At 51.7% G+C, this 27,707-nt stretch overlaps 1 protein-coding gene across 1 annotated transcript; it reads right to left on the bottom strand.

The window, feature by feature from the left end:
• Positions 1-801: 801 nt before the first annotated feature.
• Positions 802-8,478, bottom strand: SP7 (Sp7 transcription factor). Its single transcript, NM_001102142.1, is given in 2 exon segments — positions 802-3,731; positions 8,435-8,478. Coding segments are annotated over 2 exon segments (1,296 nt in total). The 5' UTR covers positions 8,456-8,478; the 3' UTR covers positions 802-2,456.
• Positions 8,479-27,707: the final 19,229 nt, after the last annotated feature.

Here is a 27,707-nt window from a genome sequence, read left to right as displayed (position 1 = left end):
GTCTCCCGCCCCTTTTCAGTCTCTCTTCCGCCGCGGCCCCCGGCCCGCGGGAGAGTCCTCGGAACTCCGATCCTCTTCAAAGCGCCTTTGAAGCTTCGCTCCCCGCCCGAGGGCAGGAGATTTCGCACCTGGACGGGGGCGGGGTGGGAAGGGGGCCGGTAGCTCGAGTTCGGCCGGATCGCCGCCTGGGACCCGCCGACCCCTCCCCGCTGCAGCGCGGCGGGCCTCTCCCGATGCCCCGAGCGGTACCGGCAGACTGGGGCGCCGCCCGCAGTCGGGCCCAAGCCGGGGGAGCTGCGGGTGAGCCCCTCTGCCTGGCGGGGGAGCCCTAGGGGGCGGGGGCCGCACAAAGCCCTATTGTGGCTGGGGGCTGGCCGCCACAGAGTGCCTTTTGTTCCGCCTCTAACTCCGTGGCGGGCACGACTGATTGCAGGCCCCGGGCCGGGGGCGGGTTACGTGCCAGGCGGGTCCGCCCGCGGGAGCCGCACCGCGCCGGGCTCTGGCCCCGCGGTACTCCTCACGGGGCCGGCGCGCGTCCCGGCTAATGCCGGGCCAGGTCCGCTGGTGCCGAGCCCGAGGAAGAGCCGGGGAAGAAACCTCTTTGCCTTCCCAACTCCGCAGAGAGCTCTGGGCCGTTAAAAACACCTCCACCGCAAGGCGGGACAGCCGAAGTATTCTACCCTGGGCGTAACGTGCAAACAGGCAGGACACAATGCCCCTGGTGACTCCCCGGGTTGCCAAGGAGAAATCCTGTGGCTCGCCTATTTGCCCTCTTCTTCCTCTTTTCTCAGCATGACAAAATTTAAAATCAAACTTTTATTTATTAAATTAAAAAAAAAAAAAAAAAAAAGACTCCATGAGGGCTTGATCCCTTCCCTTCCACAATATTACCCTCTCCCCAAGCTCCGGCGGCTTTAACCCTTTAACTTGGGGCCTTGAGGGAGCAAGAAATAGAAAAGGAGGATCCAAAGTCACAGGAAAGGCATTCAAAGGCACGAAGCGGCTTTAAAAGTCACTGGAGGTGGAGTTGGGAGCATCGGAAGTCCCAGGTTGCCGGCCTGTGGATGCAACCCCAAGGCAGCTTGGGGACCTCTGTCCTCCTAGGTCTATAAATTCTTCTTTCTCATGACTTCTGGGCACCAGCCTATCACAGTGCCTTGCACAGAGTAGGCACTCAATAAATACTCGATTTTCTTGATCTGATCCCAGAGGAAGCCTTCCCCGCCTTTTTTCCAGGAGAGACACCTCCAAACTAATGTCCTCCTTGGGTTAGATGGGCTTCCCCAAAGAGCATGTCTAAGATGGCAGCTGCAAGCTCTGTTAAAGGTGGCAACAAGGGATTAGCCTAATGGGGTCATGGTGTCAGGAGGGGCAGTGGAAGAACCTGCTCTGGGGTCAAGGAATCTGGAGTACATTCCAGTTCTCCCCTCCATAGGGCTTGAGTTTTCACAGCTTCTGGCTAGGGCTGGAAATATTAGGGATCCCCTAGTTGTGAGATACCCCATCAACTCATTAACAGAGATCTAGCTAATTCACTCTATTAGCAGAGATTCTGTTAAGAGAAACACCATTAACTGAGACCCTGATGATAGAAGTTCTATTAACAAGATCTCCACTATCACTTTTTCTAGACAGAGATGCATTTGGCTAAAATTTCCATAGCAGAAATGGACCCCCTTCCCTCCCCAGCTCACTCTACCTGACCTGTCATCATAACTTAGATAAATAGAATTATTATTATTACTATTCATTTCTCTTGGAACATAGGGGTTAAATATACATGCCTGGGGGCAGCCTCCCTGACCCTGGGGTCACCCCATCTTTGGGATCAGATCCCCACCAGTCTGCCCCCTCTTGGCACCCTGCTCCCTGCCAGGTCACTTACCCCAATCCCCTGAACTCTGGTCCCTAATGAAGAGGCCACCAGGGGGCAATAAATTATCATTATCATCATCATGACTGTGTTTGTAAAAAAAACGGTCTGGAGCATAGAAGGCAGTGGACTACAAAGTTGAGAAGATTGGAGCCTGAAAGCTAAGGAATAGTGGTAAATAAGCTTGGGAGGCAGAAAAGATGCACATAAAGGAGTCGGTGAGATGGAGAAATGAAGTGTTGGGAGCCCAGATGGAGGGGAAGTGAGTTGGTTTGGTAAGAGCAGAGAGAGAAACTGAGCAGTAGCGAGGAAAGAGCTTCTGACGCCCTGAGTGCAGAGATCAGGCACCAGGTGACGGCCTGAGATGAGAGTTTGCAGAAGGGTCTCATGGCAAGGGGAGGAAGTAAGCTGAGGAAGCATGCAGGGTGATACCCAGGCCCAGAATGGGTGGGAAGAGGGAAAGATGGATAGAGTTGCAAAGGGCAACATGCATGGGTCAAAGGGGGTGAGGGGCAAGCAGTGGTCCACAGAGCCAGGAGAGGCTGGAAAGGCAGACTCAGGGGGCTAGAGACCTCCACCCGGCTCAGATCTCCAGCAGGTTGCTCTGCTCCGGGCTGCCTTCAGGGGCTTTTTCTGGGGGTGCCGGTGAGGCAGAAGGTCTGGGCGTCTGACTGGCCTCCTCTTCGCCAGTGCTGCGGCCCTCCCCCAGCTCCTTGGGGCCGCTGGGTGGGGGTCCTGGACCTGGCTCACCGTGGGTGCGTTGATGTTTGCTCAGGTGGTCGCTTCGGGTAAAGCGCTTGGAGCAGAGTAGGCAGGTGAACTTCTTCTCCCGGGTGTGAGTGCGCACGTGGCGCTCCAGCTCGTCCGAACGGGTGAACCTCTTGCCGCAGAAGAGCCAGTTGCAGACGAAAGGCCTCTCGCCCGTGTGCCAGCGCAAGTGGGCCTTCAGATGGGAGGCCTTGCCATACACCTTGCCACAGCCCGGGATGTGGCAACTGTGGATCGGCTTCTTTCGCAGCCCGGCTGCGGCAGCACCCAGGCGCTCCAGCTCCTGGCAGTTGGGGCAGTCGCAGGAGGAGCGCCCTGCTCCACTGCTCCCGTAGCCAGCACTGCCCCCTGTGCCTGCACCCCGGGGGGGTTTGGCTCCACCGCTCCCCTCCAGCTGCCCACTGTTGCCCACCGCCTTGGGTTTATAGACATCCTGGGGCAAGACATGCTGGGGCCCTGGCTGCAGGAGATGGGGAGCTGGATAGGGGGCTGGATTAAGGGGGGCAAAGTCGGACGGGTAGGTGGGCAGCTGAGGGTTCAGTGGAGGCTGAGCAGGGCCTGCAGGCAGTGTCCCTTGCAGCCCATCACCCTGGCCCTGCCCACCACCGAGCCAGTTGCCCCCAGGATGCATGTCCCACCAAGGGGTAGGAGCATTGCCTGGGCCCGGTGAGATGCCTGCATGGATGCCTGCCTTGTACCAGGAGCCATAGGGATGTGCCATGTCCAGAGAGGTGTAGACGCTGGGCAGGCAGTCAGAAGAGCTGTGCCCCTTGGGCACTAGGAGCCCAGGGTCCTGGGTGCCCGTGGGCCCTGGGAACGAGTGGGAAAAGGGAGGGTAGTCATTGGCATAGCCCGAGGTGGGCGCTGGAGGGCTTCCTGGTGGGGAGAGGAGCCCATTGGTGCTGGAGAAGGGGGCTGGGTAAGCATCCCCCATGGTTTTGGAGGCCGAAAGGTCACTGGTCACAGAGTATGGCTTCTTTGTGCCTGCTTTGCCCAGTGTCGTGGAGTCCCGCAGAGGGCTGGAGCTGCCAAATTTACTGCACGCCGCTGTCAGCATGGCCAGGGGGCTGGAGCCATAGTGAGCTTCCTCCTGTGGGGAGAGAGAAGCATTGGTTAGGTGGAGAAAAGGAGATGTGCAGAAGGACTGCACAGCCTGGAGACCTGGAGAACAGAAGAACAAAGGTGGTGAGGAAGAGGTGAAGAGGATGGGGATTCAGAGGTAAGGTCGGGGAGAGGGATGGGCAGTGAGGACTGGGACCCAGGGAAGAGCTCAGATAGAGTCTGGAAAAAGAGCAGAGGACCAAGACAGGGACGGTGACACCCAACCTAGCAGGCAGGAAGCAGAGCTCCCTGTGATGCTGGGGATGTGCAAGGGCCTCCGAGGAACAGGAGATGCTTCTTAAAAAGCCATGAGAAAGAAGAGCCAGGGATCAAGGCAGCACCCGGATGCGGTGAGTATTAGGGATCCTGACCCCTGGAAGTGGGTTGGGAGCAGAGGCCATGGTGGGGGACTTGGAAAGGAAAGACGAGGCTGAAAGAGCAGCGTGGGGGAAAAGCCAAAGTCTTAGGGGACCGTAGTTGCCCCCGTTCCAGGTTTTCCCAGCTTGACCCCTTATTCACTTCCTGTCTCTACTTCATCTCCTGACTAAGGCAGTGGCCTAGTCACCCTAAAGCAGTGTCCTCATGTCCCTGGTAAGGAATCTCTTTCTCTTGGCAGGGACCCTGGGCCAGGGAGCAAGAGGAAGCGACGGCGGAGACACTGGGACATTGAGAGGGAACAGGGTTGCCGCCAAGCCAGGGCTGTGGCTGAGGCAAGAATGTCTTTCAAGCGGGCATTAGGCACCTCCTGCTTTGTGGAGCCAGCTGGTACCCCTTTGGGAGGGCCTGGAGAGCTGAAATCCTCACACCCCTCCAGGGCAGGGAATTGGATTGGCTATGATAGTGGCTCACCGCCACACCCCTCCCTCCATGCCTCAGTGTCCCCTAACACGTAGAGACCCCTCCAGCACAGTGAATGAGGGAAATGTGTGTAGATGCAAGGCACAGGGATCTTTTAGGAATACCAAATGCCCATTGTGCTGTTGCTACCAGGCCAAGGCTCCCTGAGATCACCATCCCTCACGGTACCCCTCCCTGAGTCAGCTCTGGGACATCCCATAAGGAAATGGTGCCCTCCTGGATCTCTGGCTGGCACGCATAGGCATCCATTACTGAGAATCCCACCAAAAACAAGTCAGAAGCTGACCCTGTATAGTCCCTTGACAGGGGCCCTCAACGACAGCAGCAAAAATGTACCTTGTACCTTCCCAGTAAAACTGAAAAAGAACCCAAAAATCCAGGGTTCCCAGGCCAGCCTGCTATCTCCGAGCACGTAGTCTGCACCTGTGACACCAATCCTAGGGGTAAATCTGAAGTTTAAAGGCTTGCAGTGAGGGCTGCGTGTGCAATCGCCTGCCTTGCCCTGCTCCCAAAGGGAAACCTGCTGTTCCCCCTGCCCAGTGACCTCTTTCTGAGGTCCTGATGACACCATGGACTCCCAAATTTGAACCATCAAAAGCATCCTCAAATCTGGCCATGGCAGAAGCCCTGCATCCTTCCCAGCCAGGGTGTCCCTGGAGCCTCTCACCTCCCAAGCGGAGGTGGGTAAGGCAGGGCAGCTGCTGGGGCAGGAGGCAAATCCTAGTGGAAAGGAAAGGTCAAAATATATTGTGCAAAGGAGAGGGGCAGAGACCCATAGAACCATAGAGCAGAACCCATAGACCCACAGAGCAGAGGAGCCCGCAGGGTGAGAACCTGACCTTAAAGTCCCTGGTGGTAGGGGGTGGGGGGGGAGTGAAAACAGTGGGAGCTGGCCCACAGGGGCAGAAATGGGCAGGGACGCAAAAGAGAAGAGAAGGAAAAAGCGACAAAAGGAGGGAGAGAGAGGAACGCAGAATAAACAAAGAGAGGTGATGGAAAGAGATTGGGCAAGGAAGGCACAGGAAAGCAGAGCAAAGAAAGGAGGGGGAAGGAAGAAAGGGGGGAGGTGGGAGGGCCAATTTCCTACCTAAGAGAAAACCCCCCCGGTGCTGGGCTTCAGAAAACCCCCAGACCAGGCCACTCCTCCCTCCCTCTCCCCCTGACCACCCCCTCCCCCTCTGCCTGCCTGGCCCGGCTCCGTTGGTTTCCCTGCGGTCGGTTTATTTTTAAAAACGCCGACGCCGTCCCCCCCGCCCGGCCCTCACACTGTGGCCACAGGGGCCTCAGCCAAGCCCAAGGACCCCACCCAGCCATGGGGCGGGAAGGAGGGGTGAGAGAAGGCAAGCAGCCCCAGGCCAACAGGAGACCCCCGCCCTGGGGAACAGAGGGCCCCAGGGCCCGGGGGACAGAGAAGGGGGAGCCGGGCACCGGACAGCTCAGAAGGTTCTGGAGGCCAAGAGCTGGGTACTTGGCTAAGGTTCATCGCAGCCTCAGTTTCCTTGTCCTGCTGCTTGGGCTCTCCCGAGAACTAGGGAGAGGGTCCTGGTTAAGGATTCTAAATATGTGTGCCTGTGTCCCCATATGGGGGACCCGGGGGCTGGAGCCCACCTTCGAGTTGTTTTTCCTCCTGCTTCCACCCACATCCATTGAAAACAATGCCAACCACACCAAAACAGGCTTTTAAGTACTGAAGGGGGAATCTCTGGAGAAGGAACAAGATAAGGAGCTGTCCCAGCTCTCACTCTCACATGGGGAGGGGACCCCGCCCTCTTTCCCCTGACCTCTCACTGGAAGGCTCACTTGGACATTTGAGTGCTGACTGGCCACCTGAGGTCCCAGTTTCCAGTTCTCCACTTTCAGCCTCCTCCCAAATTATTTAGTTCTTCCAGCTCCCAAGTCTCCGTCCCCATTAGCCCCCATCCCCATTTCTCCCTCCTCCCTGATCCTCTGCATCTCACTCAGCCCAGGTGAGCCTCCTGTCACGCTTCCCTCTCTGAACCCCCAAGTTCTTCCCACTGTCCAAGAGGACTTCCTGATGGGGGTATAAGAAGAAGCTTGAGGGCCCAGGTGCCCCTCAAAATAGATGAAAGAGACAGAGGCTGGAAGCCTTGGTATCAGGGGCATCTCCAGATTACAGGGAATGAGGGATAAGAAAGTCCAGTTTCCAGGACACGCTCCTCTTGCCAAATGCTACCCCAATCCCATGTCTTTCCAGCAGACCTCTGGCCCAGCCACTCCCGCCGGCACCAGTGCCACGCTGGCAACTCTGGCATGAAGCCCACGCCCATTGACACGGCCCCTGCCTTGGGTGGACCCAGGATTTCCATGCACCTTAGTCCTCCAGCTTCCTCAAGACCAAGCACAGCATTTCAATGATGGCTCAATCAAGAGTCTCTTGGGGAGATGGTGGGGTGAGCAATCTGCCTCCTTGCAGTAGAGGGTAGACAAAGCCCCTGAGGACCCCCAACTAGGTCATGGTGTCCGCCCCACTGCCTCACATGCCATTCCCTCAAACTCAGTCACAGGTTCCCTATCCACCAGCCTTACACACACCATTCCCCACTTGGACTAACAGATACTTGGGTGACCCAGCCTGCACACACACCTGTGCTCCCACAAAACCAGCCACACGTGCAGGTGTGCTGCTCTACATTCTGACACTCACATGCAGGCCAGTGAACACAGGTGTTAAGAGACTCCTGGTCCATCTCACACACACCTCTCCTGTAGGGCTGAATGAGTCAGCTTGGACATGAGCTAGTGTACTGGGAGCAGATGTGGGGCCTTCAGAGGGGCCCAAGAATACAGAAGGTCAAGGCCACTGATGGGAGTTGATCTTTGGGAAGGGCTCTCTGGTCCCAAATTCCTATGGAGGGAGCCAGAAAGCAGAAGTGGTAACAGAGACACAGAGTCAGAGATCCAGAAGCAAGGAGAACTCGGGACATTCAGACAGCCTCTGAGTGACTGTGAGTCCGCCTTTCCAACTGTGATGTGCCATGAGTCCCTCAGAAGCCCTGGCAGAGTCAGCAGTTTCTCAAGCCCCCAAGCCCTGACCCCCGTGGTACCCTGGTTCCCTCCATTCTCAGTGCCAGAGGCAAGGGATGCTGGGGTCCCAGCCTGGAGGGGAAGTGGCCCGGTCCGCCCTGGAGCCTCCCACTCCCAAAATAGAGCTGAGTTTGTCTTTGGCTGAAAGCTAAATATTTGTGAGCCGGGCAGGCGGCCTCAGACCCTGGCCCTCCTCCTTGGTTGCCTCTCAGACCTGGGCCCAGTTCCTCTGGTCAGCCCCCCCACATACATGGACTGCCCTCTCCTTTCTCTCATTGCCCACCTCCTCTGCTACCAGCCCAGAAGCCCAGCCCCCTCCCCACCTACAAACCAGACAAGACACTGCTTAGGGTGAGTCCCCAGAGTCAGGACCCCCAAAGAACCATGTACTCACTGTTGCCCAGTGCCCACTCAGCCAGCCCTCTGGCCTATTTCTCTCCCCCTGTCCCCTACCAGTTTATCTCTCTCCCACTCCTCTCTCTTCACTCCCCTCCCCTTCCTTTCTCGATCCCTCAATCCCTCTTCCACTCCTCAGAGCTGGTGTGCTTGGCGGACCTCAGGGGTCCATGCCTTCTTCTAACCTAATCCCCTCAGTCCTGATCTGACTGCTCCGTGACCCCTTGCCCTGCTCTCTCTCCTCCCCTTTCTCCTGCCCCCCACCCCTCCTCTGACCCCTGGAAGTGACAAGCACCAGAGCAACAGTCTGTGTGAGTTAGAAGGTGGGAGTGGACAGGGATTAGGACCATTAAGATCGAGGCTGGTGTCCTGGGGGAAGGAGGGGGCAGTTACCTCAAGCAGGGAGGACGCCATCCTGAGGCTGGGGAACGGGTCCCAGGGAGCCAGGCAGATGGAGAGAGCTGAGCCGGAGAGAGGGAGAGGGAGAGGGAGGGAGAATGGGAGAATGGGAGAGAAGAGATCTAAAGTTAGAAGGGACTAGGGGGTGGGGGTGGGGGGGGCTGCTCTCTGTCTGTAGGGATCCACCCTCTAATTACAGCTTTCCCAGCGGAGAAGGCTCCGGATCCAATGAGCAGGGCGAGAGAGGGAGGCAGAGGGTCCAAATTTCCTGCTCCATTTGCTGAGCTCCCCCAAAGAAGGGATCTGGGCGGGAGAGGAGAAACGGGGCTCCCAGGGAAGCAGGAGGGGGTAGGGACAGGGCAAGTTGTCAGGGCATGCCGGGGGCGCTGAGGGTCTGGGCGGATGCAGGGTGGGCCCAGGTGCCCCACACCCTGCCCCCAGCCATCCCATAGGCGGCTATGGGAACCCCTCCCAGACAGAGCTCCCGAGTGTCCTGTACCTGGGGGATAAGGGGCTGGGTGTCTTGAGTCTCTGCTCTCTGGAGGTCTGGCACTGGGAGTGCTGGCAAGGGGTCGCCTGAGGGTCCGAGGAGGGCTCCGCTCCTCTCCTAGGCCAGCTGCACTCCTGTTCCCACTCAGGCTCTGATCCTAGAATCCTACTCTGACTCCGGAGTCCTGGCTGCGGGTCCGCGGGTGGCGGCGGCGGCTGCTGCTCCTGCTGCTGCTGTTGCTGCTGCTCCTGCCGCCGCCGCTGCTGCCGCTGAGGGAAGGAACAGGAGGGAAAAGGAACAAACCCCAAACCACTAATTAGAGATCCAGGGGGGGGATGGGGGATTGGGGACGACACTCACACAGAGAGACTGGAACACACTGACATACACACTCATGGACAAACACAGGACGATACATGTGCACGTCCACGCGCGCAGCCTCCCCACCGGGGCACGGCCACTGTCATGAATGAACAGAGACAAACTCACACACAGATGATCGCAGTGACATGGCTGGAGGCGCACACGCCCCACACACACATCCGAGCTGACCACAGAGATGCCTGCTTCCCCAGTCACCCACCTCGAGAGCAGGAGAGCCGTGTGGACCGTGTGTTGTGAAAGTCAGGAGGGAGTGTGTGTTCTGGGGTTGAGGCTTTCTGCTGCCCAAGCATTTGAGGGTCACGGAGGTAGGTTCCAGAGCAAGGCCTGGAGGGAGGGACAGGGTGGGGAGGGCTTGGCACAGGCTTGGGGCTCCCCAGTCTTCCTCCCAGTACCTCAGTTTCAGTCTTGAGAAGTGAAACCTAGGCCTACCTCCCTTAGTGGGGCAGAAGCTAGATCTTGCATATCTGAGGAAATTTAAGGCAGGCAGGAGTGAGGGTAGGGGGTAGGAAGTCACTGGGTCACATCCATGCCCGAGCCTGGCCTCTTTGGATCAACTTCCTTTCCCCCTAATACAGACCCCAGATGCCATCATTTCTTGCCAGTTACCAGCCCTAGGCCCTTCTTGGCCACACACACATCCAGTCTCCAACCTCTGATGGATCGTTCTCATGAGCGCTCATGCTCTCCTGGGAGTGGGTCTGGTTCCCTTTCTCACTGTCGTGCATTCATTCCCCCTGCAGCAGGAAGAATTGAAGTTAGAGCTTAGGCAGGACTTCCAAACTTTGACTTCTCATCAAAATGGGGAAGAAAAGAAACTCACCCAGTTGGAAGAGGGGAATGCAAAAAAGTCTATGAATTGAAACCTGGACCCTGAGGTAAGTTTATAGGAGAGAGAGGACTGGGGAGCCAAGTGGAAGAACCAGCATCTCCCACTGAGGGGCCCAGCCAGCCGAGGTTGTTTTGCAAGTTATTCCCCAACACACCCCTCTCCCCGGGCCAGCCCTGCCCATCAGAGGAATGGAGCCTGGTCCTTCCCCGCTCTCCTTATTCCCCAGTCAGTCCCCTCACTTGCTCTTCCTGGGTGCCCACCTTGAGGCTCCTCATACTCTCCCAGCTCAGCTTCTCAAGGCAAAGTTGAGGAGGGGGCAGGAGCAGCTGGAAGTCCTGGGAGAGTTACCTGCAGTTTAACCAGCAGGCAGGGTCAATGTTCAGGGATGGATGGTGGGGGAGTTAGGGTTTCCAGCCCCAGGATTTGACTTCTCTAACAGAACCCTGTAGACTCAACTTTTGAGGAGAGGGTTAGGGAAGCAAGGTGACTGGCAGACAAAGGAAAAGAAGCAAAATAAGAAACACAGAAAGACTGAGAGGCATACAGAGCAAATGAAACAATCCAATAAGATCAGAAGAGAAACTAGCGAAATAATAGGGAGAGAACAGAGGAAAACACAAGACCAGCATGTGGCTTAAAACACACACACACACAGCAGAAAAAAGGAAAAGAAATAGGCCCAGAGAAACAAAGATGAGGAGTCAATGGCTTCAGAAGAACAGGACAGGGAGAACTGCAGGAGGTTTGGCCAGGTCCAGCGGAGGCAGAGGGTTAAAGCGGCCAGGCAGGTGGGGGGCGGGGATGAAGTATAAATAGTCCATAATTGTGTCCGATGATTACATGGGCCACCCCACCCGTCTGCCCAAGAGGAAGTGCCCGTGGTGGGGTGTCCCATGACCTCGAAGTCTCCCCCTGGTGGGGGGGTGTTTCTGAGCCTGAGGTGCCAGATGGATTTCTGGGCCCCCCTCCCCAAACCCAGCTCAGAAGTTGGTGAGGAAAAGGGGAAGCTTTGGGCAAGTTACTGCATCACCAGCAGAAAGCCATCCCACTTTTAGACCAGGCAGGCAACTGAGGCAGAGGAGCAAAGTCTAGACTCCAGAGAAGAGATGGTAGGTGAGTAAGGGGTTGGAGCTCCAACTAGATTGGGGAGGAAAGGAGGCAACGGAAAAGGAAACGGAGGCAGGAGGAGAGGAGGTGTGGGGTTGAGGAGGGTAAGGGGAGACAGGTATGGCCAGCCGTCTCCACTTCTTTAGGGATCTGGATCCCTAATCCTATGGGGGAGGTGGGGAGCAGGAGTGCTAGGGAAGGGCAAGGAGCAGGATCCCTGGAAGATGTGAGCCAGGGCCCCTGACATGTCAACCCCAGTAGGACAGTGCCTGGACACAGAGCCCCCTCCCAAACGTCTGTGCTGAAACCAGTGCAGAGGGGCTGCCTGAAGCTCCCAGCTCCCTCCCTCAGGACCCTGGGCTCTGACTTCTTCCACACCCTGTTTAAGATAGTCCTGCAGTCCAGACCCTGCTATTCCTGGGCGCAGACACACACGCCCTTCCCAGCTCCCCCAGGGGCTGGGGTCAGCAACTGGGAGCCCTGACCAAGGACCTGCCTCCACTCTCTCAGGCCTCCCTCAGCCCGGCCTCCCAGGGGGTGGGGCAGCCCAGGCAGAGGCGCCATGTGGCAGGGGCGGGTAGAGGCTGCGGCTCTGGTCCTTCCAGTATAAACCCCCTAGGCATCTGGTTTCTATCCACCACCCCCCACCACCCTGGGGGCCCCTCAGCCTCCGCCCATGGCCACCCAGACACTGAGCTCCAGAGATGGACGCCCCTGAAGGAAGGGGTGGGATGGTGCCTTTCTGATCTTTCAACCCCAGGATCGAGCTGAACCACAGGGACGCTCCCTTCCCTCCCTGCCTCCCTTCCCTAGAAGAAGCAGGGTGGGATTTCTAGGTTAGAGGGGTTGAATCTGGAACCTGCCTCAGTTTTCTTTAGCTCTTTTTTGGAAAGGTCGGTGGGGGTGGGGAGAGTGAACCCTTGGGACAGTGGGAGACTTATATCTCCCTTCTCAGGGAAGTGCTTCCTCCCACCCCACTACTTTCTGCCCACCCTGGGCTTCCTCTGAGAGCCCCAATCCAAAGGGACTCCTAACTCTTCCTTTGTTGTTGTCATGGGTTTGGCTACCCTAGAGAGAGTCACCAGCAAATAGGGAACAAAGTCCTGAGATGCAGATGAACATGTTTTCTGATACAGACTTAATGAGTCTGTATCACTTTCAGATATGCTGTTGCACACGTGATGAATTATGAACATACATACAGTCTGCAGGCATCCTCACTGACACACACTGATATATATATACATACATTGTACAGATGATGGTCACACCATGACACTGGCCCTAACTTCCAATCACAAAAATGCACACACTAGCACCTATACATGCCTATAGACCCACAGTCACCTACAGAGACTCACACAGACTCTCAACACACGTTTTTACATATGTGGCAAATATCACATATATGTACACACACAGGTCTATCATCACAACTTTGCAGCTCTAGAAATCTAGGGGACTTAGGAACTCTTCTTCGTGTAAGAATCTGGACATAAGGGTGATGTGGCAGGCTCTGCCAGTCCTACAAATTGTTGCCTGCAATTCCTACTAGTGTAGGAAACTCGCGGGTAACTTTGGGGACTTGCTGATCCTTTATCCTCCATATCCACCAGAAGTCAGAGACCCACATGGTCCCGGTAAACTCCCTGGCCCTGGGGAACCCCGGCATCCCCACCCCCACCCAGACCCCCCCCTGCTCTGCGGCCCGCTGACTCATCTCTCCCTCTCTGGAGCTCCCCAACCACAGGGGCCTGGAAGACAAGCTTGGAAAGTTGCGCTCACGTCCCGGGCCCCTAGTCTGGCCACTACCCACCCCCGTGCACCCAGGCCCAACCCTTGTCTCCAGTGAATATACTAGTGACAGAGAACACAGAAGGGACAGGAAAGAAGGCACCCAGAGTCAGGAAAACAGAAAGACCAAGGCAAAGAGGAAGAACAGAGATGGTATGGATACAGATCAGAGACCTTGAAGGATGACAGCTGCTAATCTGAGAGGGTCCTCCAAAAGTAACAGGGCTGATGACCCAGGAAATGTGCTCCTTGGGTGGGGGGAATGTCCACTCATGACTTTGGGATGTGGACACTGCCCAGTGCCTTGACATTCTGAGCTTAGGCTCAGGAAGCTTGGACAAGAGAATCCCATTGTGGGAGGCAAAGCTGAGGATACAAGGAAGAAGGGAAACTCTTAGGAAGCCAGCAACCTCTGTATGTGTGTGCGTGAGTGCTCAGCTGCTCAGTTGTGTCTGGCTCTTTATGACCCCATGGACCACAGCCTGCCAGGCTCCTCTGTCCATGGGATTTTCCAGGCAAGAATACTAGTGGGTTGCCATGCCCTCCTCCAGGGCATCTTCCCAACCCAGGGATTGAACCCACATCTTCTGGGGCTCCTCCATTGGCAGGTGGATTCTTTGCCACTGAACCACCTGGGAATCCCCAACCTCTCTATAGAAGGTTGCTTGAAAAAGGAGCTCCCCACCCTAAGGTTCACATAAGCATATTTACACATCTGTGTTATCTCAGTTCCCTCCCTCTCCACTGGATCCCTCTTCCAGTGCCTGGGTTACAAGGCAGGACTCCTCTTGCTGGCTCTGGTTCCTCTCTGCTCTGAGCCTCAATCTCTTTAGTTGACATTTGAGCCCCAGGATAGGAGATAATACAGCAGTTCCAGGGGAGGCAGATCTAGAATCAGAAGAAATGAGCTGGTAAGGCTAGGAAGGAGCAAGGATGAGAGGAGACAAAGAGGGAAGGGTAACACCGAGAGGCCTGATCCGGAAATAGAGGAACCTGCACTAGGTAGGCATTTTGAAAGGCTCAGGGTGAAATTAAGAGGCTGGCTAAGGACGTCCTTGGTGGTCCAGTGGTTAAGAATCTGCTTTCCAATGCAGAGTACATGAGTTCGATCCTTGGTTAGGAAATTAAGATCCTGCATGCTGCAATGAAAGACTCCGCAGGCCACAGCAAAGATCTGATGCAGTCAAATAAATATTTTTAAAAATTTAAGAAGACTCTGGTTATCACCAGCAAGTGCTTCTGTGTAAGAATGATACCCGGGAATCTGATACACAAAGTATATTACTGTCTTTTAAAAAAATATTTATTTGGCTGTGCCAGGCCTCAGTTGGTGCACATGGAATCTTTGATCTCCGTTGTGGCATGCAAGATATCTTTAGTTGTGGCGTGCAAAATCATAGTTGAGGCATGTGGGATCTAGTTCCCTGACCAGGGATCGAACCCAGGCCCCCTGAATTGGGAGCACCAAGTCTTAGCCACTGGACCACCAGGGAAGTCCCATATATTACTGTCTTTAAACAAAGAGAACTTGAGGTTATAGAGTCCTAATCACATTTTCTATCCTTAGTGATGAAGCTGAACAACTCAAGGCAACGGTTCTTCAAAATCTTAGACATACTCCACCCCACTCCCCCTTATTTCTCTGACCTGCTTAAATTCTTCTTGGGAGAACAGTTTTTTTTTTAATACAGACTAGATCCAGAAACATTTGTTCATTCAACAAATGCTCAGCAAGCACCTACTTTGTGCCAGGCATAGCAGGACTAGACTTAGGCTTGCAATCACAAATCAGACAGACCCAGTCTTTTGCCACACAAACCTACAACCAAGCTAAAGAGTGGGAAGAATCTTAAGAGAGTAAGGACTGGATGTTATTGGAGAACAAAAAAAAAAAGGAATCTAAGCCAGTATTGGGAGAATCAAGGAAGGTTTCCTGGAAGCAGGGATGCACAGGTAAAGAAACTAAAGGAAAAAAGAAGAAACTGAAGGGTGAAAAGGAGTCAATCAAGTGAAGAGAGGAAAAGTGTTATATGCAAGGGGAAGAGTGTATGCAAAGGCCCAGAAGTCTGAGGGATTAATGACATTTTGAGGAGCTGAAAGTTGAGTGCAACTAGAGTATGAAGAGTAGGGGCTGATGGAAAAGGTCTCATCAACTGTGCAAGGGATCTGAACCAGATGCTCAGGGCAACATATGGGAATATTTGTATTTTCAAAAGATGATCCTGGCTGCAGAGGAGAGAATGGAATAGGGACTTAGAGCCAGGCAGTTCTGGGCAGATCAACCGCTTACTATGGTGTAAGGTTGGGCACACTGTTTAACCTTTGATGCCTTGGATTCTTCTTCTTTAGAATGGGGAAACTTAATACAGCAACCTCCCAGGGTTGTTATAAGGATTAGGAATAATACGTGTGGAACTCTTACCACAGGGCTTGGCACTTAGTAGCTGTTCCATAAATGGGGCCTAATAGTATTGTCAGAGTTTGGAGAAGAGCAAAATCAGAGGCAAGACCAGTTGACCACAGCAGTCCAGGCAAGAGGGGAGAAGGTGTGGCCCGCACGGGCAGAGGGAATGAGGAAAAGTCAATGGAAAGGTGATATTTAAGGAGCTGGTATAGAGAGAACAAGGTGAATGATCAGCTATGAGAACGAGATCGAGACCAAGCAGTCGAGGATGACTTCTCTTGCTAAGTGTGTTGGTGTGGGCACGTGCACACAGGACATGTGAGCATGTGACAGGTACCTATTCAATTCTGAGGGTGGCCCTTGATAGCCAGCCGCTGTGCCTGGTCCACAGAGTGAAGGGCCATGCTGCATCAGAGGACCTGCTTCCAGCCTCCCAGGAGGGTCCCCAACACACACTCAGCCCTAGCCTCTCTTTATTTTCCTTTTCACCCATCCCTGTCCCCGGCGGCCCCCCAACCCGCACCCACCGCCCTTCTCCTCTCCTACGAAGGAACTCTCTGTAAGTTTAGAGTCTGCACAGGCCACCCTTCTCCATCCTTCGTTTTTCCACTGCCCGGGTTAATGAGAGTCCTTGAGGCTCAGGCATTCCTCCCCATGCACCCTCAGTCGGACGCCCCCCGCTGGATCCCCAGGCAAGCACCGCTTGACTTTCTCGGCGGGGAGGTTTGAAGACGGGCGAGCGGTATAGCCGAGGCAAGTCTGGTGGTCTCAGCCCCATCTCCAGCTGTTGCGCGGATGGGTGGACCGGCAGATCGCGAGGCCTGAGGCCTCCGGGCCGTGCCTCAGTGTCCTCGCGCGCGGCTGGGAGACGGAGGGGCGGGCCCGCCGGGGGGCGAGGGGCGGGGCGCGGGCGGGGCCGGCCGGGCCGGGCGCCCGGGCAGGAGGCAGCTGCATATCTGCGGTCCCGACCACAATTGCTGGGAGTCGCGTCCCGGAGACTGGCGGCGCTGACTCTGCCCGCTGCGGCCGCCGCGCCGATTAGAGCCCGAGAGGGAGCGCCAACCCGGGGGAATGGGGGAGGAGGCGGCGGCGGGGAGCTCTGTGTGCCCCTTTCCCCTCCGCCCCAGCCAGCGCCCCCAGCTGCCCCGCCCAGACCTCTCTCCATGGCCTGAACCTGGGACCGGAGTCCTGCCTTCCCAACCCAGGCGTCCTCCTGTGGACCCTGCAGGGCCGAGATCCTGAAGGCGCTAACATCCCGTTGACCCCAGGCTGCCAGCCTCTCGTGCCCTTTCTCTTCCCCATCCACCCACACAAAGAGGAGTCTGAATCTCAAGACTTCTACAACCTCGCCCCCCCACCCCCGCCCCAACCCTTCCCGGCTTCCCACAGCACTCTCTAGGCAAAAGTAGTTTCAAGCGAAGAATGGGTCAGAGACTCGAAAGGACCCACATTCAGGGGCCAGAGCACCCCCTGCTGGCTGGCCCGAAGCCCCTGCCCCTCCCCCTCCAGCTGTGACCTCCAGCTGTGGTGGTTGGGAAGAGCTGGCCTCTTTGATCTAGGAGCGTGGCCACCCCCTCCAGGCGCCCCATTAACCTCCATTATCCCAATTAGGCAGCCCTCCCAGTCCTGGATCCAAGCTTCAAAGCCCCTTCAGTGAGGAGAAAGGGCTAAAGCTTACGCCCCCCCCGACCCCCATCCCATCAAGCTACACCACTTTCAGACAAGACCCAGGTGTTCTGGTCCCCAGCTTTGGGTACAGGCTAGCAGGGCCCGAAAAGGGGTCTCCGTCTTCCAGGCACCAACCAGATCTCAATCCTTAAACTTCACTATAAAGAGAGAAAGGAACCTTCTCGCGGACTCTCAGTTTTCTTACACATTTAGGTGGCAGCATCCAGGTTCCTGGCTGACCCGAGTTTCCCATCAATTTATCCTGCTTTACCCAATGGAGAGGGAAGCCAAGAGCCACCCCCTCCTCCCTTAATCCTATCTCAACACTCTCCCCCTCCCTCCTGGAACAATTTCCGCTGGGGGAGCCGAGCAGGGCCCAGCACAGTGGCCGCTTCCTGGAACATTTTCCTGTATCCGAAACCGCGGCTCCCTCCCCAGGGACCCACTGATCAAGGCCAGATGGGAGCAAGGATGGGGGAGGAGGAGAGGGAGCCAGGCTCTCACCATCACCCCCTCCCAACGTACATGCACACCACAGGGAGCCCTTGCCCCGACACACAAAGGCACACACCGCATGCCACCATCACACACCCATGGGCATTCACGGCAACATTGACAACCACAAGGGCCAGGTCTTAGAAGGAGACGTACATAGAAGTCAAATAAGTACATTCAACACACACATGGATGATCACACACACTCCCTCTCTCCTTCCACTCCCTTACTCCTCTGAAGTCTCCTTGGCCCTGGGCCTTCCCTGCCATCTAAGAGAACTTAGGAATCCAAGAATACTGGATAGGAGAGCAGGCAGGCCTTACTTAACAGAGGTTAGGGCACAAACTGAGACATCCAACCCTACTAGACAGCACCCACCACCTCATTCCATTTCTGGATGGTTCTCAGGTTTGACCCCTCTTCCCAGGGTCTCGAGAACTGGGGTAGAGGAAGACTGCAATGCTCCCCCTCAGTGCTACCCTCCAAGCATCTTCTATGCTATGCTATGCTAAGTCACTTCAGTCTTGTCCGACTCTGTGCGACTCCATAGACGGCAGCCCACCAGGCTGCCCCGTCCCTGGGATTCTTCAGGCAAGAACACTGGAGTGGGTTGCCATTTCCTTCTCCAATGCATGAAAGTGAAAAGGGAAAGTGAAGTCACTGTCGTGTCGGACTCTAGTGACCCCATGGACTGCAGCCCACCAGGCTCCTCTGTCCATGGGATTTTCCAGGCAAGAGTACTGGAGTGGGGTGCCATTGCCTTCTCCGCCAAGCATCTTCTAGGTACTTCCAAATCCTTGCAGAAGAAGCATATGATATCCAGTGGACTCAGTCATGGCAGCCAACAGATAAAGAGAGGGCGAGAAGGTGCAGCTCCAGGAGCTTCAGGAGCCTGGGGACCTGGGCACCTGTGGCTGGAGAAGGGGAGCCATTCCCTTCTCCAGGGGACCTTCCCCACCCAGGGATCTTGCATTGCAGGCAGATTCTTTACCATCTGAGCCACCAGGGAAGCCCCAGGTTGAGATGCATCCCTGCATGGGCACAAACCGCCAGTCTTTCAGTTAATAGCCAAATGTGCTAACTGATTGTGCGTACAGTATAGTGATTCACAGTTTTTAACGGTTATACTACACTCATTATAACATATTGGCTATATTCCCAATATATCCTTGTAGCTTACTTCGTAAGTAAGTAAACTATCTAATGGACTTCCCAGGTGGTGCTAGTGGTAAAGAACCCGCCTGCCAATGCAGATTAGACATAAGGGACATGGGTTCGATCCCTGGGTTGGGAAGATCCCCTGGAGGAGGGCACGGCAACCCACTTCATTATTCTTTCCTGGAGAATCCCATGGACAAAGGAGCCTGGCGGGCTGCAGTCCATAGGATTGCACAGAGTCGACACATCTGAAGCAACTTAGCACACAGGCACAAACTACATACTAGTTTGTACTTCTTAATCCCCTACCCCTGTATCACCACTCCCTGCTTCCGCCTCCCCACTGGTATCCACTAGTTTGTTCTCTATATCTGTAAGTCTGTTTCTTTTTGTTATATTCAACTCAGCCCATTCTTTAGCCTTTCCCTCTTCTAACGACTGCCTTTCAGGTTCAAGAGCCTAATTGTTATATCCTCTGTGTTTGTCATTTGCTAAGAAGGGTACAGATTTGGGCATGGATACAATATTGGACAGAGCATTGGAAAAGTTGAGGATGGAGATACATTGTCTGCTGTTTCTGGAACATCTCATTGGTTTAAGGAAAATATCTGAAGCTACAAAATTCCAGAAACTCTAGAGTACCATGGAAGAAGATGAGGGAATGTGATAATTGTAGGAAGAATCAAAGCTCATCAGCCTGGCCAAAACTCATTAAGTTCTTTCCTCAGTCTTGTGGCCTAGTTAGAAGGCATATCCGCAGGCTCACCTGAGGAGGGTATGCTTCAAGCCATCTTTATCCACTTGTTTAATGGTTTACCTCTAGACTATCTAAAGGCCTCTATTTGGTATAGCTACTATCTTCCATCTACCTATTTAACCTGCAACTTCTTGGTTCAGGTTCAGTGGCTAAGTTGTGTCCAATTCTTTGTGACCCCATGGACCGCAACACACCAGGCCCCTCTGTCTTTCACTGTCTCCCAGAGTTTGATCGAATTCATGTTCATTGAGTCAGTGACACTATCGAACCATTCCATCCTCTTGCTCTAGCTCCAGCAATAAAAGCCTACTAATCAATTTAGTAGTCAGTAGGATTTATTGAGTGGACCCTTGGGTGAAATATTATAGAGAAAGTGCTACATAGAACCCTTAGTGCTTGCACTTTAGGATCTTAACAACTGAGGTAGGGCAAAAGAAGAAAAAAATGAAAAAAAGGTGAAAAATACATGGGACCATGTTTGAAAGCATAGATGACCCACTTTCCTCATTTTCCTCATTTGAAAACAAACAAATTTGACTTCAGTGAGCACTAAGTTTCCTTTCTGATTCATCTCGGAACTGTTAGAAAAGGCCTTTAATAATACAAGGCATTAATAGAGAGGGGAGTTCAGGATGGGGGGGACACATGTATACCTATGGCCAATTTATGTTGATGTATGGCAAAAAGCCATCACAATATTGTAAACTAATTATCCTCCAATTCAAATAAATAAATAAAAATTTTAAAAGTCATTAATAAAAAGCATGTTAATATGTTGACTAAGAAAAGTCATATCATCAATTTAATAGATGCTAAGAAGACATCAATATTTTTCCCGGCAATCTTGATTCCAGTTTGTGTTTCTTCCAGCCCAGCATTTCTCATGATGTACTCTGCGTGTAAGTTAAATAAGCAGGGTGACAATATACAGCCTTGACGAACTCCTTTTCCTATTTGGAACCAGTCTGTTGTTCCATGTCCAGTTCTAACTGTTGCTTCCTGACCTGCATACAGATTTCTCAAGAGGCAGGCCAGGTGGTCTGGTATTCCCATTTCTTTCAGAATTTTCCACAGTTTATTGTGATCCACACAGTCAAAGGCTTTGGCATGGTCAATAAAGCAGAAATAGATGTTTTTCTGGAACTCTCTTGCTTTTTCCACGATCCAGCGGATGTTGGCAATTTGATCTCTGGTTCCTCTGCCTTTTCTAAAACCAGCTTGAACATCAGGAAGTTCACGGTTCATGTATTGCTGAAGCCTGGCTTGGAGAATTTTGAGCATTACTTTACTCAAAGTAAAGTAATGTAAAGTGTGGGATGAGTGCAATTGTGCGGTAGTTTGAGCATTCTTTGGCATTGCCTTTCTTTGGGATTGGAATGAAAACTGACCTTTTCCAGTCCTGTGGCCACTGCTGAGTTTTCCAAATTTGCTGGCATATTGAGTGCAGCACTTTCACAGCATCATCTTTTAGGATTTAAAATAGCTTCACTGGAATTCCGTCACCTCCACTAGCTTTGTTCGTAGTGATGCTTTCTAAGGCCCACTTGACTTCACATTCCAGGATGTCTGGCTCTAGGTCAGTGATCACACCATTGTGATTATCTGGGTCGTGAAGATCTTTTTTGTACAGTTCTTCTGTGTATTCTTGCCATCTCTTCTTAATATCCTCTGCTTCTGTTAGGGCCATACCAGTTTCTGTCCTTTATCGAGCCCATCTCTACATGAAATGTTCCCTTGGTATCTCTAATTTTCTTGAAGAGATCTCTAGTCTTTCCCATTCTGTTGTTTTCCTCTATTTCTTTGCATTGATCGCTGAAGAAGGCTTTCTTATCTCTCCTTGCTATTCTTTGGAAATCTGCATTCAGATGTTTATATCTTTCCTTTTCTCCTTTGCTTTTCGCTTCTTTTCTTTTCACAGCTATTTGTAAGGCCTCCTCAGACAGCCATTTTGCTTCTTGCATTTCTTTTCCATGGGGATGGTCTTGATCCCTGTCTCCTGTACAATGTCACGAACCTCCGTCCATAGTTCATTAGGTACTCTATCAGATCTACTCCCTTAAATCTATTTCTCACATCCACTGTATAATCATAAGGGATTTGATTTAAGTCATACCTGAATGGTCTAGTGGTTTTCCCTACTTTCTTCAATTTAAGTCTGAGTTTGGCAATAAGGAGTTCATGATCTGAGCCACAGTCAGCTCCCAGTCTTGTTTTTGCTGACTGTATAGAACTTCTCCATCTTTGGCTGCAAAAAATATAATCAATCTGATTTCAGTGTTGACCATCTGGTGATGTCCATGTGTAGAGCCTTCTCTTGTGTTGTTGGAAGAGGGTGTTTGCTATGACCAGTGTGTTCCCTTCGCAAAACTCTATTAGCCTTTGCCCTGATTCATTCCATATTCCAGGGCCAAATGTGCCTGTTACTCCAGGTGTTTCTTGACTTCCCACTTTTGCATTCCAGTACCCTATAATGAAAAGGACATCTTTTTTGGGTGCTAGTTCTATAAGGTCTTGGAGGTCTTCATAGAACCATTCAACTTCAGCTTCTTCAGCGTTACTGGTTGGGACATAGGCTTGGATCACCATGATATTGAATGGTTTGCCTTAGAAACGAACAGAGAACATTCTGTTGTATTTGAGATTGCATCCAAGTACTGCATTTCAGACTCTTCTGTTGACCATGATGGCTACTCCATTTCTTCTAAGGGATTCCTGCCCACAGTAGTAGATATAATGGTCATCTGAGTTAAATTCACCCATTCCAGTCCATTTTAGTTTGCTGATTCCTAGAATGTTGACGTTCACTCTTGCCATCTCCTGTTTGACCACTTCCAATTTGCCTTGATTCAATGAACCTAACATTCCAGGTTCCTATGCAATATTGCTCTTTACAGCATTGGACCTTGCTTCTATCACCAGTCACATCCACAACTGGGTATTGCTTTTGCTTTGGCTCTGTCCCTTCATTCTTTCTGGAGTTATTTTTCCACTGATCTCCTGTAGCATATTGGGCACCTACCAACCTGGGGAGTTCCTCTTTCAGTATGCTATCATTTTGCCTTTTCATACTGTTCATGGGGTTCTCAAGGAAAGAATACTGAAGTGGTTTGCCATTCCCTTCTCCGCAAGCTGGAATCAAGATTGCTGGGAGAAATATCAATAACCTCAGATATGCAGATGACACCACCTTTATGGCAGAAAGTGAAGAGGAACTCAAAAGCCTCTTGATGAAATTGAAAGATGAGAGTGAAGAAGTTGGCTTAAAGCTCAACATTCAGAAAACTAAGATCATGGCATCTGGTCCCACCACTTCATGGGAAATGGATGGGGAAACAGTGGAAACAGTGTCAGACTTTATTTTTTTGGGCTCCAAAATCACTGCAGATGGTGATTGTAGCCATGAAATTAAAAGATGCTTACTCCTTGGAAGGAAAGTTATGACCAACCTAGATAGCATGTTCAAAAGCAGAGACATTACTTTGCTAACAAAAGTCCATCTAGTCAAGGCTATGATTTTTCCAGTGGTCATGTATGGATGTGAGAGTTGGACTATAAAGAAAGCTGAGTGCCGGAGAATTGATGCTTTTGAACTGTGGTGCTGGAGAAGACTCTTGGGAGTCCCTTGGACTGCAAGGAGATCCAACCAGACCATCCTAAAGGAGACCAGTCCTGGGTGTTCATTGGAAGGACTGATGCTGAGGCTGAAACTCCAATACTTTGGCCACCTCATGCGAAGAGTTGACTCATTGGAAAAGACTGATGCTGGGAGGAATTGGGGGCAGGAGGAGAAGGGGCTGACAGAGGATAAGATGGCTGGATGGCATCACCGACTCGAAGCACATGTGTCTGGGTGAACTCCGGGAGTTGGTGATGGACAGGGAGGCCTGGTGTGCTGCGATTCATGGGGTCGCAAAGAGTCGGACACGACTGAACGACTGAACTGAACTGAACTGAACTAAAGAAGACATTTGACAAAATTAAAAATGGCTATTGTTAAAAACATTTTTTTAAGAAAAAATAAAATTTCTCTCCCCAATTTTTTTTTAAAAAGCAAAATGACAGTTAAAAAAAAAACTTTTTGGCCGCACTGTGCAGAATGTGGGATCTTAGGTCCCTGACCAGGGATCAAACCTGCACCCCTTGCACTGGAAAATTCGGAGCCTGAACCACTGAACCACCAGGAAAAGTCCCCCCAAATGACTATTCTTTCTTTTTTTTTCTGTCCTCACCCCATGCCTATTCTTTTTCTAAAAAAAACTTTATCTGGCTGCACTGGGTGTGAGCTGCAGCCCTTAGACTCTCTGGTTGTGGCACACTGCCTCCGGAACGCTCCGGGTCAGTAGTTGAGGTACCCAGGCTTAGTTGTGCATTGGCACATGGAGTCTTCCCAGGCCAGGGATCAAACCAGTGTCCCCTGCATTGCAAGGTGGATTCTTAACCACTGGACCACCAGGGAAGTCCCTGAAAAATGACTGTTGTTAATAAAATCCACTTGAAAAAAATCGTATTCAACAAATGGTGGGGATTATTAATATCTTGGGTCCTTCTAGCTCTAAAGTTCTAGGGTTTTGAAATCCTTTCTTGGAACTGAGATTAGGTTTCTTGGAAGTGGGGAGGGAGGGTTCTGACTTGCAAAGAGAAAAACTAAAGATGCAGAGAGATAGGCAGGTAGGTATTAAACACCCAGACAGACTGTGACCAAGTAGAGATGGTCTCCCAAGTGTCCTGACAACAGGCCAGCCAAGGTTGCATTTCAGTTAAAGATAACAAAAAAAATCATTAGTTAGTATCTTTTATTATATCCTGGGGCTTCCCGGGTGGCGTGGTAGAGAATCTGCCTGCCAGTGTAGGAGACACAAGAGATTCGGGTTCGATCCCTGGGTCCAGAAGACTCCTCAGAGTAGGAAATGGGAACCTGCTCCAATATTCTTGCCAGGAAAATTCCATGGACAGAGGATCCTGGTGGGCTACATACAGTTCATGGGGTCACAAAGAGTCAGACATGACTGAGCAACTGAGCGCACAGACTTATCACCTCCCAGGGACTGTGGGGTCCCAGGAAAGACAAATATGTATAAAATACAAAACCCCTCACCCTCGAGTAGCTCACAGGCTTAAATTAGGAAGATTCTCTTTTCCAAAGAGGAGTCCATGGTGTGCTACCTTTTAGGAAGATTCTCTTTTCTGAAGCAGGGTCTGTGGTGTGCTACCTTAGTACCTAGCAGTACCCAGTAGTGCTTAGTACACAGGGCAGCAAAGCAGGGACACTAAAATAAATGGAAAATTTGAGATAATTTGTCATTTTTAAAATAAAAGCATTATGGAGAAGGAAATGGCAACCCACTCCAGTATTCTTACCTGGAGAATCCCATAGACAGAGGAGCCTGGCAGGCTACAGTCCATGGGGTCGCAAGAGTCGGACACGACTTAGTGCACTGTCTCACCCCAGAGATCCTGCCACATACACCACAAAAACCAAACATCCCCCAATGACCTTGGCCCCACTGTTCCAATCACTCCCAGGTGGGAATTCAGGCACATGTCCACAGAGGTCACAGACAACATACATACGGTTCTGTTATGTCCCATATATTACCCTTTCATGTCCCAAGGAAGACATTTTCTCTTAGAGATTTTCATTTAGTGTATCTTTAAAAAAATCTTGTGTTAAACTTGCCTCCATCTTTTTCTTGGGTAAGGACAACCCAGAAATGGGCCTTTTGTGTCTGTGATGTTGCCATTCACAGCTTTCTTGATAGGCCTAGTACAATCTTGAGAACAGGGTTGCTGTATGCTGAATGTCAGACGGTAGCTCTTAGCTTTGCCTATCTTAGGTAGTTATGCTGTGCATTTTTTATTGGTGTACCATGTTTGATTTGTCCCTAATACCTTTGAAGTTTTCTGAGAAATGAATAATGCAACATGAACTTATTAAAATACATTTTAAGCCTTTAAAAAAAAATAAATAAAATAAAAGCATTAAGGTAGTCATCAAAAGAGAAGTCAGAATTTTGTGTCACATCCTTACTTGTACTTAGTATTTTCTTGTATCTTGAAGCCATTTTGCTAGAGATGTACACTGTACCGTAATTAAAGTCTTAACTCCGTCCAACTCAGCTCAGCGTGTTCTGCAAATGGGAAGGGATTCCAGAGAAAGAAAGACCTTTGGTGGTAAGGGCAGTGTGGAAATAGCTTCTAGACTTTTTCAGACAAGACTTCTAGATCCTAAGGTCTAAAAGAAGAGGGATCAAGTTTGCTCAGTACCACCAGGTGGCAGGAGTGAGCTGCCCAATGACTCGATCTAGCCCCACTCTCCAGGGCTTGTTCACACCGCCAGAGCATTGGCACTTTTTGCAGGTGACAACAGCAGAGTCGCCAGTGCCAAGGTAAGGAAGGGCTGGGGTGAGAAGAGTCCTCAGAGGGTTATGGTACTGGTTGTGCATCTTCTCCCCCCAGTCTTGACTCAGAGAAGGCAAGACTCTTGTCAAAGGTTTAAAAGTGTCCAGATTCCTAGGCCACAATTCAGCAAGCAGGGGTCTATTTTTTGCCCTACCCACCAGCCTACCAGCCTTTCACAGACATTCCCTGAGCATCTACTATGTGCCAGACACGTGCTAGAAGTGTCCACAATAGCATTTTACAGGAAATGTGCAATCTATAGAAGGAAACCTGGTAAACATCCATGCTCCTACGATACGGCGGCAGTCCGGGGTAGTAAAAGTGGCCGTCTTAAAAGTCAGACAGACTTAGGTGTGAATTCAAGTTCCACCACTTGGTAGCTGTGCAAATTCTGTGAGCCTCAGTCTGCCTGTCTGTAAAATGGGAGTAAATGACTCTCATAGAAGACCCCAAAGATGTTACATGAAAATTCACCGCCTAAATTTTTTTAAATAAAAGAAATAAAATTCACTGTCTGCCACATAGCTGATGGGGCTTTCCCAGTGGGGCTAGTGGTAAAGAATCTGGCTGCCAAGACAGGAGACCCAAGAGACATGGGTTCGATCCCTGGGTCGGGCAGATCCCCTTGAGAAGGAAATGGCAACCCACTCCAGCATTCTTGCCTGGGAAATCCCATGGACCAGAGGAGCCTGGTGGGCTACAGTCCACGGGGTCACAAAGAATCGGACATGACTAAGCACTCACTACTCACATAACTGTTATTATCAGTGCTAAACACTAGGGAAACAGTACCCAGCTTACTCTTGAGGAGACTTTCTACCCAGAGGTCACCACCCAGAGAAGGTGACCTCTAGGTAGAAAGTTGAAGGATCAGATCAGATCAGATCAGTCGCTCAGTCATGTCCGACTCTTTGCGACCCCATGAATCACAGCACGCCAGGCCTCCCTGTCCATCACCAACTCCCGGAGTTCACTCAGACTCACATCCATCAAGTCAGTGATGCCATCCAGCCATCTCATCCTCTGTCGGCCCCTTCTCCTCCTGCCCCCAATCCCTCCCAGCATCAGAGTCTTTGCCAATGAGTCAACTCTTCGCATGAGGTGGCCAAAGTACTGGAGTTTCAGCTTTAGCATCATTCCTTCCAAAGAAATCCCAGGGCTGATCTCCTTCAGAATGGACTGGTTGGATCTCCTTGCAGTCCAAGGGACTCTCAAGAGTCTTCTCCAACACCACAGTTCAAAAGCATCAATTCTTCGGTGCTCAGCTTTCTTCACAGTCCAACTCTCACATCCATACATGACCACAGGAAAAACCATAGCCTTGACTAGACGAACCTTTGTTGGCAAAGTAATGTCTCTGCTTTTGAATATGCTATCTAGGTTGGTCATAACTTTCCTTCCAAGGAGTAAGCGTCTTTTAATTTCATGGCTGCAGTCACCATCTGCAGTGATTTTGGAGCCCCCCAAAATAAAGTCTGACACTGTTTCCACTGTTTCCCCATCCATTTCCCATGAAGTGGTGGGACCGGATGCCATGATCTTCGTTTTCTGAATGTTGAGCTTTAAGCCAACTTTTTCACTCTCCTCTTTCACTTTCATCAAGAGGCTTTTGAGTTCCTCTTCACTTTCTGCCATAAGGGTGGTGTCATCTGCATATCTGAGGTTATTGATATTTCTCCCGGAAATCTTGATTCCAGCTTGTGTTTCTTCCAGCCCAGCGTTTCTCATGATGTACTCTGCATATAAGTTAAAAAAGCAAGGTGACAATATACAGCCTTGAC

This window comes from Bos taurus, chromosome 5 (genome assembly GCF_002263795.3).
Source record: "Bos taurus isolate L1 Dominette 01449 registration number 42190680 breed Hereford chromosome 5, ARS-UCD2.0, whole genome shotgun sequence".
Taxonomy (NCBI): domain Eukaryota; kingdom Metazoa; phylum Chordata; class Mammalia; order Artiodactyla; family Bovidae; genus Bos; species Bos taurus.
Note: the sequence above shows the minus strand (reverse complement) of the source record. Positions and strands in the feature narration are given on the sequence as shown.